At 41.6% G+C, this 13,519-nt stretch overlaps 1 protein-coding gene across 1 annotated transcript in view; it reads right to left on the bottom strand.

The window, feature by feature from the left end:
- LOC140924676 (N-acetylneuraminate (7)9-O-acetyltransferase-like) overlaps positions 1–13,519 on the bottom strand; it is a 28,032-nt gene that overhangs the window by 1,669 nt on the left and 12,844 nt on the right. The window contains exons 12-22 of the mRNA XM_073374707.1: positions 12,948–13,015; positions 10,930–11,062; positions 9,993–10,101; positions 9,750–9,839; positions 9,075–9,194; positions 7,528–7,684; positions 6,238–6,317; positions 4,721–4,825; positions 3,208–3,348; positions 1,776–1,853; positions 438–530 (exon numbers count right to left, since the gene is read on the bottom strand). Of these exons, the coding sequence (XP_073230808.1) occupies positions 438–530; positions 1,776–1,853; positions 3,208–3,348; positions 4,721–4,825; positions 6,238–6,317; positions 7,528–7,684; positions 9,075–9,194; positions 9,750–9,839; positions 9,993–10,101; positions 10,930–11,062; positions 12,948–13,015 (1,174 nt within the window). The remainder of the gene's footprint in view (positions 1–437; positions 531–1,775; positions 1,854–3,207; positions 3,349–4,720; positions 4,826–6,237; positions 6,318–7,527; positions 7,685–9,074; positions 9,195–9,749; positions 9,840–9,992; positions 10,102–10,929; positions 11,063–12,947; positions 13,016–13,519) is intronic.

Here is a 13,519-nt window from a genome sequence, read left to right as displayed (position 1 = left end):
AAATTTTCCGAGACCCACGTTTTTCAAAGTACCATTCTATGCCCCTGGTAAAGGAGTAACTTCTTGTGCTATTGACGACTCGGCAGAATCAAACCTCGCCTTACAAGTAAGTCTCCTTTAATTTAGCGGTGACCTTTAGAGTAAAAGCGTTATACAACGTATGTTAAGAGAATGGTGAAACCATGTTGTTAAGGGTAGAAAGAGGAACGAGCTCGAGTCCGCAGTAGGACTTGTAGTATGGAATACGAAATGGCATAAATTATGCGGCAAGGTTAATTTATTTCTTCAATAATTATGTCAACCTACCCCTTGCCACATAATTTAGACCATTTTTCAAGCCATTCCACGAACTCATTCGTCTTTTATATTCTCCGCAGTATCACGGGGCCTTAAAGAGTTTAGGATAATATATATAAACTCAGTTATACATTACTAACCTCTAAAGAAAAAGAACCAACCCATGCGTAGAACCGACTAAATTTAGACCGGAGAGAACCAGGTATATTTCTGAGAAGTACGAAAGCTGTTATCTGTAATTTCAAAAAAATATACATACTAGCAAAACAGTTTTAATGTGGTAGAAACTGAAAAAGATGACTAATCAATACCGACTCAAGATAGTGAGTCTGACACACGGAATAACTGGTCCTAGACGAAACATGTTCTTTTTTCCGAGAGCCTCAACATTTTCTGCAGGGGAAATGATATACCACCGGAAGCATTGCGAAGTTAACTCGTGTCCAACTTCGCAGGCACGCGGAGGGTAAAGACCTGCGATGGCTCTTTCCAAGGTCAAGGTATCTCGGAACAGTATCCCAGGTAGCACCTGCAGCTATGTTGCAGGTAGGTTAGCGGCATATGACCAAAGGTTAAAGCCGTTTACACTATTCCGCGGGATAGACAAGAAAAGCGACCCGGAATAATATGAACACGTATCCGGTATGTGACGCCACACTTTCGAGATCGGTACGGCCCAGCTTATCTCCGTTACAGAAAACGGGCTAAAATCACCATTTTTCTGTGTCAACAGAATCCCTATCCGGTATGGTTTTCGTGCCTGCACAAAAGCCATCCAGTATGGTGTGAACATTGCCTTAAAGTCCACAGCATCATGTCCGTAATTTTCGAACCCGTAAGGCCATAGTTGGGAATCCCACGTGACTGAAGCCAGCATTTAGCATTCTTATCATTTTCGGGGGAAGTGTACAAAAATGAGAATATCCCCTGGGATTACAGCTAGCGCATGATAGATTTAGACCGACTTAAATGTTGTTACTCTTAGGGCAAACTTGGTCAATAAAATATGTTTAAGTAAAGGAAAAAATTAATGACAAATGGCCACATATCAACTGCTAGTAAGTTCTCCATTTCTGATCAATTCTGGCGAGAGAACGTGCGAGTGGGCGGTGCTCTAGCGTGAATTCTCGCAACTGCCCCAAATGGAGAGCTTGCTGGCAGGAGGTGTCCTCAAAACGCAGGGTCGGGGCCGGGGCCGGGTTCGGGGTCTATCTTTTTTTTAGGGTTAGGGTTAGTGTCAACCCTACCCCTAACAAACGCTAACCCTAAAACAGCGTTCTTTAAAAAGGAGAGACCCCTACTCTGGTCCAGGTCCCGACCCCGGCTCTGACACGCGTTTTACTGACACCCACTTGCAGGTTAGGTTACATTCCGGCTGCGATATAGAGGTTTATTATTGGGTCGTTCGGAAAGGACAAACACAAGATGAGTTAAGGTTATAAAGGAAAGCAAAAAGGAAACAGCAACTTTATACTTACAGGTATAAATGACAAAATTGAATGGGTTTCGTTACAAGAGGGTTTTGAACTACACGTAATTGCTTGAAGAGTATAAATCTGAAAGTAAGGAGGTAAAACACAGGTCAGTTCATGGGAAGAAAATAATGTGTTTGAGCAACGCAGGGTTAAACAACTCCAGAAGCCCTCATGGGCTCCTGACGTCGTCTAGCATTAGTGAACTTACGCAAGAGGACGGGAGAGGACAGAACACGGCAAACTTTGCGCGGCAAGCGTGACAATAATTTTGTTTGAAACTACTTTTCGTCGAACGTCACTTTCCTTTAAACAGGTCTATTTGCCAAGGACCAGAAATCATTGTTGTGAAGTGAAGATCATGACAAAACACGCAAGTAATAGCCCTGTCACGTTTGTCACACACAAGTGTTTTGCCGTCCTCTTCATCCTGCCGTCCTGTTGCGTAAACTTAGTCTGAAATGTCATACGTCTCTCTCTCTCTCGCCCGCGCCCCCGACGGGTTAGGCGGTGAAGACGTGTGACATTTCAGACTAGTGTAAACTCACTATTAATATAATCTAAGTTGCCTCACTGATGGTCCAAACACTGGGTTGACACCTTTAATTCCTAGAGCATTTATTACAAATCGGTCCAGAATACTTGGGTAACGTGTGTCGAACACACGTTCGAAGAAGCGACTATTACTTTTTAGTTTTACTTTTTACAGGTTTTTCTAACAGGCGAGATTATTTTCAGTCAGTCATTTATTCAGGAGCCCATTATCCGACGAGAGGAACTCCCATACTGGACCTATGTCAAGGCGCTTTCACAGGTCAGTCATTCATAGACACATTCTAGGGTGTGGAACCTCAAATCTGTATGCGTGCACTTTCGAAGTATAAATTGTTAATAAAAAAGAAAGCCAGCCCTAATTTGCAAAACAAAAAAGCAAATCCTGAGGAATTCTGGCAATAGTGGAAAATGGCGACATCGTGCAAATGGCCTACAGTGACCTGGGCCGGGTTGTTCAAAGCTGGGTTAAGATAACCCAGAGTTAGTGCGAGATTTGAATTCAGATTTGAAAGTTTAAAAAGCATTTCAGTTTTAATTCTTTTTGTCTACAAAATGATGATTGGAAGCTCTAAAAATAACAGAGAAAGTTATCCAAGAAAATGCTTTTGAGCACAAGTAAAAGAAACCAGGGTTAAATTTAACCCCAGGTTAAGCGCTAATCGGCCTTCGAACAACTGGGCCGTGAAGTTATCACCTCGCGCGGCCGGGAACTGGTATCTCTTTTGTGCCCCGCTTAATCATGGGAACGATAACGCAGTGAAATCCCTTTCCCGTCCCCCTTCCCATCGGGCCATTGGACGCACTTCTAATCTGCGATTACTTCTAGCTATATCAAGGCAAGGCTAAGTCGAGTATTATGACATATTTCACATTGACTACTCACCAGTAGGGCTACAACGGCAAAGAAAAGAGAGACGACGGCGGCAGGACCAGAAAACAAAATTCTCTTGTTATTATCCTCAAAGAACTTAAAATATTTAGCAGTGCAGTACACTAGCGCTACAACCATTCCATAAAGAGCAATCTGCAAGAGAAATGCGAGCAAAGATTTAGCCCAGGTAGTTGGCTAGGAAAATCCAGTCGGTGGTAGTGCGAAATCGTCGCTTAGATTTACATTTTCATTTCAGTTTGAAAGGATACGCACCGGGAGTACGTTCACTGTAAAACACGGTAGTAGCGTCCAAGGTTGGACAAAGTTGAAACATAAATTTGATCCTATGTCTAGCTAATATTAAATTCAATATGGCAAACAGCAACAGCCATTTCAGTGAAGACACTATAAGGCTACAATCATAGCAGAAAGTTAGGAATTGGGAGTCAAACAAATCCTAAATTCGCGGTTCCATTTTATTGCGAAGGAGTTAAAATTCCCATAAAAGATCAAGTGGTTATCTCTACTCATTGCCCTTGGGAGTGGTATTGGAAGAGGGGTATGAACAGTCTGCCTTTGCAACGTTGATAAGTATGAAGCATGGAGAGAAAACGCAAAATTGTGGCTAAATACGTATATGATCGCTTCCGCGAAAGAGATATCCGCGTTAAATTTAACCTTGTTTAATAGTTGTATAAATTTTACAAACGTACACCTTTGTAATTATTGCACGAAAATCTTTGTTATCGTTGTAAACACATGTGTCTGTAGGCGCTCTGTTGATAATAAAGCACTTATCCTATCCTATCCTGTCCTATCATATCCAGTAATTTTTAGGGGATTGGGGGAGGGGGGGAGCGCGACCAAGCGGTTAAAGAAGTAGAATTGCAAACCGGAGGTTTCAAGCCCCACCCAGCCGCGGTTGGATTAGTTGGAGAACGTAGTTCATAGTTCAGCTCGTCAACCATTTTTGTAAATAGCCATCCTCTTTGCATTGGCCATTTGGGATTCTTACTTTTTACATTTATTTAAATTATTCGTTTTTCTCCTTATTACAGTGCAACTAGTCCAACCGGGGCACTTGGAAGAACATCCAATCACAACGGTTTTGCAAAACACAAGATTCTCACGTTTTTTTGCAAACGGACCGATAACATACATGAATTTGAGGGCTGTTGCTTGAGAGGTCAGGTAAGTTCAAACGGTTTTAAAATTTTTAACGGTTGCACAGTTGAACCTTGAATTTTATTGGTCTATTTGCAAAAAACACTTGAGAATCTTTTGTTTTCAAAAAATGTTGTGATTGGATAATCTTCTTCCAAGTTCTCCGGTTCGAGTAGTCGCACTGTAATTGGCCACAAAGCGAACTTCTGGGTTACCAGTAATTGTGTTACCACTATAGAGTAATTTTCTACTTCTTTGTTGTAGGGATATAAGCACTACTCCTCAGTCGTAGACGTAAACACCAGAGGCAATTATTTAGTAACCTGCAGAATGTAGCACAACTAAAGAAAAATACACTCACATATCTGTCCAGCCACGACCGGAACCACCATTCACGAACACTGTCATTTTCATCAATAAATAATTCTTTAATTGCCCACTGAGAAAATATCCATTGACCCAACGTCTGAAGGAGAAGAAAGCATACAAGTTATTGACCAAAACCCGCGTTTTCATAGGTGGTTTTCGCACAGCCTGTGTTGCTGGCAGTTTTAATGGAGACGCCGTTGAGCGCGGGTTGGTGGCGAAGCAATGAAAATGAACACTGTCATTTTCATCAATAAGTAATTCTTTAATTGCCCACTGAGAAAATATCCATTGACCCAATGTCTGAAGGAGAAGAAAGCATATAAGTTATTGACCAAAACCCGCGTTTTCATAGGTGGTTTTCGCACAGCCTGTGTTGCTGGCAGTTTTAATGGAGACGCCGTTGAGCGCGGGTTGGTGGCGAAGCAATGAAAATGAACACTGTCATTTTCATCAATAAGTAATTCTTTAATTGCCCACTGAGAAAATATCCATTGACCCAATGTCTGAAGGAGAAAGCACACATGTTATTAACCACCAAAACAAGAGTTTTCAGTGATGGTTTCGCACAGCCTGTGTAGCTGGCAGGTTTATTGGAGACGCCGGGGGGCGCGGGTTAGAGACGAAAGAATGAAAATGTGAACAGAAGCTTGGAAAGGAATTCGGCCCGATTCTCCTCAGTGACTTCAACGCAGGCTCGCGCTCCAATATCCCTTGACTGACGCTCCCTAACAAGGGAAGGGGGGGAGGGCGGGCGTGTTGGAGGGCTAACTTGTCTGGCTTGTTTGACATTATCGCGTTAATGAAAAAACATCCTGTTGTACCGGCCTTAATTAGCTTGCGTCCAAAGGTAGCTTATTTCCTTAATGTTACTTTGAAAATTGTAAAATCGATGCAGTTCAAAAGAGTCTTAAGCGACGTTGCGGCAATGTTGTCTTCCTCAGGGTACAAGACATTATACCGTTATTAGAGACCTTTAGATTCGAGGACGAAAACGACCACCAGTACGAGATTTGACTTAAAGTTTTTTCGCGTCTTCTCAAAATATGGACTCCCCGGAAAGCTTCATTTTACCATTTCTCACTAGAAAAGTTAGCACTGTTACCTTAAGTGAAGGAGGTTACACCCTCTTCCGATCGCAAAATGATAAAACTTCTAACATTTGTTAAATTGTTTCCGGCACTACGACAATCGCGCTAAAACTCGTAGAAGACTAACGACGGCTACCACGTTTTCCCGCCAAATTACGCTGGCTTACGGGCGTGCACCACTTACTATTGAGAAAATCTCGTACTCGTAGTCATTCTCCTAAAAGTTTGCAAAGATCTCTGGGACTGTTACCAGGGACAGGAAAAAGTGGCCAATAGCTGACTGGCGCGTCCCCAATAACCATCCCAGAAGCAAATGCGGGACACATTTCGGCACCAGTTCCCCTTTTGTTAAAGTGGCAAATAACTAGGAAGGAATCTGAGCGGGACGAGTTGGCTGGCGGTTCAATGACAACTCACTTACCGGCAAACTCCAAATAATTCTAATTCCACAAAAGAGTAAAAAGAACTTAATCAACATTGTCAGATAATGTTTGTAGTTATCTGCAAGAGTCAAAACAACATAAAACAATACATTTTTTTAAGTGTATGAAGTATTCTATGGTATTCTATCCTCCGTAACGCTGTAGCCCTCCGTAGCAACGGACGAAAATAAATCTCCACCACAGACGAAACTAAATCTCAGCTTTAGCATGCCTGCAAGCCAGCGCCGTAATCTCTGTTCTGAAGCAGACGGATAGAACGCGTTGGACGACCCAAACTCATTCAGACGAACTTAACTGAGCCAGACGTCAAACTTTTCTTGAACTTAACTCACCAAGTTTGGTTTGTCTCATGAAAAGTCCCACGTTTGGCCTAGGCCTCAGATTGGCAACAACTGTGCACTGGCAGCACGTTTTTTTGTACACTTCTTTGCCGTTGCTGCACGACCGCTACGTGAAACTGCCTTACTTCACGTTTTATGAAGGACGTGAACACGAAAAACCGATTTCATTTTTCTTTTTCTTTTTTTTTTATCTTAGGTACAGTCTTTTCGAATTCAACTCCAGAAAAATTCGCCAACATTTGACAATTGAACGAGGTGGAATAAGAAGGAAGGAATTTGAAACAGGGCGTATTCATTTTTCGTGAGACGTTTTCGCTGCCGTCCCCGTCGTTGATGCTTAAAGGACTGTTTGCAAAGAGGTGGGGGACCCTTGGTGAGTGGCGTAACCCGCCTGTCCATATAATCTCTCATTTTAATTTAATCACGTTTACATGATAGATGGGGTGACCATAAAAGAGATTATATCTACAGGCGGGTTACCCCATCTACCTAGGGTCCACCACCTCCATGTAAACAGGCCCTAAGATCCCTGTTACTAGCTGGAACGCGGGCTATGAGCCCATTAGTAAAATCCAACAAGTGGTCTATTATCAATGCTTTCTTCTAATTGGTTGAGCTACTACTACGCTATATGTTATAGCCCACTAGTAGCGAAAAGCGCCGGCTTTAGCTCTAACGAGCTAAAGTTGTTTTGTCGCGATATTTTTGACCAACTAGTTGGATTTTACTAAAACAATTATTCCTCTCGCCCTCATGGCCTCTGAGGCAATAGCCCATTCGGCCTTCGGCCTCATAGGCCATTTCGGGCTCGAGGAATAATTGTTAATTAGCACACGAAGAAAATGTTAGTTCAGTGGAGAAAAAAGTATGAGCGTTAAACCAATTTTCTTTGCTCCCAATGCCTGATCAAAAAACAGATTTTCTCACCTTTAACAAGAGCGGCTGTTACCCTTGGCCACGCAGCTACGAAAAGATAAATCACCACGAACCAAAACGACACCAGTGGGACAAAATAGTAAAACTGATATGGACGGCCCATTACCAGGCACAAAACAGCTACTAGGATATTCATTCTTGTCATGACCTGAAAGAAAATAGAGTCAGATTATTTCCCAAGGATTTTGCATTCCGTCCTACGAAAGAGTCCTTTATTGTGCCTTGATTTTAGTGTGGCTTTGATTCAGGGAACTGCAGCGATAGCATGCACCGCTAATGAAAAGATCTTGCGATTATATAGAAACAATTATAACTTTATCATAAAACTGGTTTCCATATTATCACGCGATTGTCAGACTTTTAGCGGTCGTAGCGATCATATCATTACATAGACCAGGCGCTTTGCGCAGGTATTTGTTTAGCAAAAAGAGCCTGTATTCAGTATTACAGTGGAACCCCGCCTTACGGCCACCTCGGTAGTACGGTCGCCTCGTTATTACGGCCACTTAAAACGGCCACACATTTTTCTTATGAAAAAACCTCGTTGATGCGGTCACCCGTTAATACGGCCAACGGCCACACTTTAAAATCCCAAACAGTAGGAATCTCTATAATTTCACCTTCGTTATTACTGTTTCTATAAAACGATCCAGAAATTTCGGAAGCAGCTTTTGAAATTTAAGAAGCACCTTTTTGGATTTTTGGCAATTTTTAGTAACTTTTTGGCATTCTAGAAAGCAACTTTCCAGCATTTTTAGAGCACAATCAAACTCTGCTGCACGTCTTGTATTTCACGAAAGTAAATTTTGTCATATTACACCATTGCTCAGAGCCCTACACTGGTTACCCGCAGCATATCGAATTGTTTTTAAAATTTTATTGTTAACTTTTAAGGCCATTCATAAACTTGCTCCGACTTACATTTCCGAACTTGTATCACCGAAAGACACAGGGGGTAGGTACTATCTTAGATCAAATAACGGCAAACTTCTTAACATTCCACCATGCAAGTCTCTTTCCACGCTTGGTGATCGATCTTTTTATATGGCTGCCCCTAAATTATGGAACGATCTTCCCTTTTTTATTAGAAATATATCTTCAGTTAATGCTTTCAAGAAGGCTCTTAAAACTCATTTATTTCAGAAGGCGTTTCCCAGCTAATTTATTGTTTTTATTCTCTTTATTAAGAAGGATTTGTATATAGGATTTTAAAGATTAATTTTTTATTTTTAAATTGTTACTTTTACTAATTTTTAGGAACGATCTGTAAATTTTGTTTTTGGAATATGTACTAGGATTTTAGGATTTTGTTGAGTCACTGTTATGCGCAGATGAAAATTTCTTTCCCTGGATTGATATTTGCGCAATACAAATCAATAAATATTATTATTTATTATCACAATCGAAGCAGGCCTATGTGTTATCTCTGACACAACCTGTTCCCAGGGCATTTCAATTAGAGAAAGCCCTAGGGAAAAGTTTTATCTATATCATTATTTTTATTTTTTTTAAGAGAGATCTGCCTAACTAGTGATTACCTGGCAAAATCTGTAGAGCCCAAAGTCTCCTTTGTTCCAAAAGTATGAGAAATGTCCATAACCGGTTAGGAATAGGTAGGATGCCACTAAAAGCCTTATGAAAACGTAAATTGGAAGAACCTGGCGATAGATAACAGTAGAACTATGTCATACATTTTTAGGATGGTTGCGGACATCTTACGATCGAAACTCCGTGCATCACCTTCCCTTAGACAAACAGATCACAGTGACAATGTCTCCCATTTAATGGTGTGGCGCTTATTTTCCGCGCAACACAACTAAAAATCTCAAAAGTCAAACGAGTTTTGGGCGGTTTTTTCCTAAATGGGAAAACAAAACTTTGGCAAGAGTCACAGCAAACTACAAATCAAAGTAGGAAAAAGAAAGTGCTTTCCGTAGGTGTTTGCGTTTTCATTCTTTTGTAGCTTTCTACAACTCTTGCTCTGGTCTGTTTTTTCTACTTTTTCCACGAAACATTTCAAAATAATTTTGTCTTAGAAGGCAACGGCTTCGAGAGAAAGTCGTTTACGAGAGGTTCTGCAGAACTACAGAATACTGACTGCAAAACGTATGGTGACTTTCCATGGATGGTCACATAAGCATAATAAACTGTAGTGAGCTGTGTCAGGTCATCGCTGTGTATACGAGTGCTTTGATTCAAACATCTTTTATTACCTTACTTGCTCCAGTGTAGTGATACAACAGAATAACCAACTGCATCCAACCTTTCCACTCATTTGTTTGATCTCTGTTTAAAACTACCATCTGAGGAAACAAAAAGCAGTCAACAAACGGTTCAACTGAATGTTTCACTTATCAGGTAGCTAAAATTTATCAGATTTATTTGCGTGACATGTCAAACAAAACAATCACGTCAGCAAAGATTCGTCTCAGTTAGCGGAGTGCAAAAGGACTTACCTGTTGGGCAGGAACCCAGGTCCAGGCCCCAAGCAGCAGGAAAACAATTAAAACCGAAACAAATGCAACATGACTGTACTCTTTTTGCTCTTTAAAAAACAAGTTTGTTCTGGAAAAAAAGAACAGGGATACATCTTTTCAGCTGCATTATCAATTACAACGATAGAATGTGATGCAGGAAGTGAACGATTGCCAACAGCAATATAGTTGTTCCTAGGAATTTTCCCGCGTGCAGTCGCCATCTTGGAGTTTGAAAGCAGAGGAAGACTGAGTAGTCGTGCGGCTTTGTTTTGCACGCGGACCCAGCAACTCCCTACATTGTTGGGCCAAAAATGTTGGGAGTTGTTGCGTCCGTGTTGGCAGTGGTGTGCAAGCGGATGCAACAACTCCCAACAACATGCAACAAGGTGTGCAAACGGACGCAACATGTAACATCCAACAATATTGGGAGTTGCTGGCCAACAATGTTGCCTCCGTTTGCACGGGGCTTTAAGCTCGACAACGTAGCCCGTTTGGTCACTTTGCGATCTCCTGAAGCTCGCTTCGCTTCGCTTGCTTTAGGGTTAATGACACACTTTTACACCGTATAACGTATAAGGTATGGATTTCCACTGTCGCCAAGTTTTTTACGAGTACTCACGTAAATTTTACGCGGGTAAATAACATAGACAGGCATTGTATGAAGTTTCGCACGAAAAGGCAACTTTTACGTTTCCGCGCGACCTTTCACACATTGCCTCTATTCTATTTGCGCACGCAAAGTTTACGTACGCACGCAAGCAAAATCACGCGACTGTAGAAATCCACTCATAAAGAGAGTTCGACTTGGTGCATATCTAACGCGACTTGAGTTGCACTGGGAAGTGAGACAAAAATCGGCAGAATAAAAGCATTGTTAACATCATAATAAGATGAACTATAGTTTAATCAAACCAACCTGTCACAAAGGAAGAAATAAAACATAATAAGTCCCAATTTAAACAGACTCTTCATAACAGGATACATTCTGTCAGAGTACACCCAACGCAATGAAAAACTGGGACGCCCGCCAGGGGTGGTTGGCTCCACACCTAAAGAGTAATTATTACGATTATTAGTGATAACAGTAATAAATTATCCTTAATTATCTCTTGCTCTAAGGGAAACAAGAGTTGCGTAGTGGTGAGAGCTATCCCCTCTTACCAATCTGGCTCGGGTCGATGCGGCTTCGCCGCTGGTGTCTTCGGCCTTCGGCCGAACACGTGTCGGCCTGCGGCCGACGAAACGAAGCTCCCCGACGCAGGCGAGAAAAAACCTCTAGTACCCAGAGGTTTTGTCTGGGTATTCACCAAAAACCGACATTTCCAAATTCAAATTTGATCAGGAACGCACGGACACAAGTTCTTAAGAACTCCTGAGTGCTTCGTGGATAAATAAATTCCAGATTGCACTTTTTTAATAATATAATTAAATACGTTACAAAAGCAACAGTAAGGGCTATTGAAATGTGCAAAGATAACAACGGGTAACGCTGCGGTAAAACGGGAAACAAAAAAATGTGCGTCTTGTTTTGAAAAATTGCTACAAAACGAGTTGAAAAGTGATGTTGCGCGCTTTACTACCCACGAATCAAACCTCCATTGAAACAAATCGGGTTGATGAAGGTTGCGAGTAGTTTTACTTTTTCGTGAAAAGTTACGCCAGAGCGGAACGTGAAAGGAGACGCGCGAGCGAGGGAGGGGAGGGCGGGCGTTGCCGCTAGTCGCTTGGCCCTTCTCTCGCAGCTGGATAGCTTGCTCGCGGGCTAAACTAAGTCAGAGTTTGACCACGTGTGCTCCCTCATTTCCCTTCGTCGGTATACTGACTTTTCTTCAGTCGTCTTCATAACGGGCGCATGGGAAGCACGTTAGGGGATAAGTCAGTTGTAGCCTGCGTGGCAGGCGTTAAAAGAAGAAAGGGGGAATTTGAGCTCGCGAGAACGCGTGGGGCGCGCGAGAGAGAAAGGAAAGTTCCCTTCCTTCCTCCTCCCTCGCGCGTGGTCTCGCCCCCTAATTCCCTTCCCCTTCCCTTTCGAACGCCTGCCACGCAGGCTAAGTCAGTTAGGGATAGTAGAGATAACTACGAGAGTACGTGAAAATCAACATACGCGAGTATTGACATAGCAAGTTTTAAGGTGGATTTCCACTGTCGCGTAATTTTTCCGTATGAACGCGCGTAAATAAAATAGAGGCAATCAGGGCGGGCTTGGAGGCAATGTATGAAAGGTCACGGGTAACGTAAAAGTTGAACCTCGTTCAACTTTTACGTTTACGCGTGACCTTTCATACATTGCCTCTATTTCATTTACGCACGGAAATTTTACGTGCGTTTGCACGGAAAAAATACGCGTCAGTGGAAATCAACCCTTCAGGGGCACTCAACGAGAATATAGTTTAAAACCACTTAAACATAGCATTGTTGAACGTATTTTAGTATTTTAACGGTAGATATAGGCACATTTTTATCCCCCCAAAATTTTTCATCTGTTCGGATTTCCTAGCTGAAAGTCTAGTGATCCGAAACTTATAGGGATCAAAACTTACCTTTTCAGCCAGAAAAAAGGCTCCCTAAAATTCTACGTGACCTTTATAGGGTAAAAATCCGTTAAAAATGGGCAATTAAACCATTTTTTAGATGTTCGAAAATCCTAGGAGAGGCAGGCAAGCAAGAAATTTTACAGCAAATGTTCCGAAAATTCTAGATCTCAAATCGTCTTCCGAACAGATATTTTCCAAAAATTGACGTTGGGTGCCCCTGACCCTTACGCGCCCTCGCCTATTTCACCCGCTCTACAATCGTTGAGAAACATGTAAGAACCTTTCAAGAGCCCTTTACACATGTATCACACATAAACCTGTAACATATCAATGCTATTCCAATATTTTAGCATGTTTCTGCTTTATTGGTTTTAACTAACAGTCTAAATTGAGCTCTCACCAGCAGCTCCTTTGGGTTCTGCTGGCCACAGATGCTGACATACAAACATGATCACGAAAAGCACAATACTGTAAGACAAAAAGATTGGACAAAAAAACATTACTCATTCGGTAAAAACAAAGAACATCGTAAGCAATCTGTATTCGAGAATAAACTACAAAATAGACCTTTTTACCGATACGGCGGCCATATTGAATTAATTCGATTTAAGGGGTATTATAGGATGCCCAGGGGGCATGAGCACATTTCGTTTGTATTTTCGAGCGCTTTTCGGGACATTTTTTCTTGAAGTTTTCTTAGAATAAGATTGTAATGGGAAAAAAGATCCTTGTGCAGTGTTTTGTTGTAATAATGATCGCCTTTTTCCCGAGAAATATACAGTGAAAGACCATAATTCTAATACTAAACTAGAAAAAGGCGATCATTATTACATCCAAACACGGCACAAGGATTTTTTTTCACATTACAATCTTATTCTAAGAAAACTTTAAGAAAAAATGCCCCGAAAAGCGCTCGAAAATACAAACGAAATGTGCTCATGCCCTCTGGGCATCCTATAACACTACTTAAAT

The sequence above is a fragment of the Porites lutea genome, chromosome 14 (genome assembly GCF_958299795.1).
Source record: "Porites lutea chromosome 14, jaPorLute2.1, whole genome shotgun sequence".
In the NCBI taxonomy this organism is placed as follows: Eukaryota; Metazoa; Cnidaria; class Anthozoa; order Scleractinia; family Poritidae; genus Porites; species Porites lutea.
Note: the sequence above shows the minus strand (reverse complement) of the source record. Positions and strands in the feature narration are given on the sequence as shown.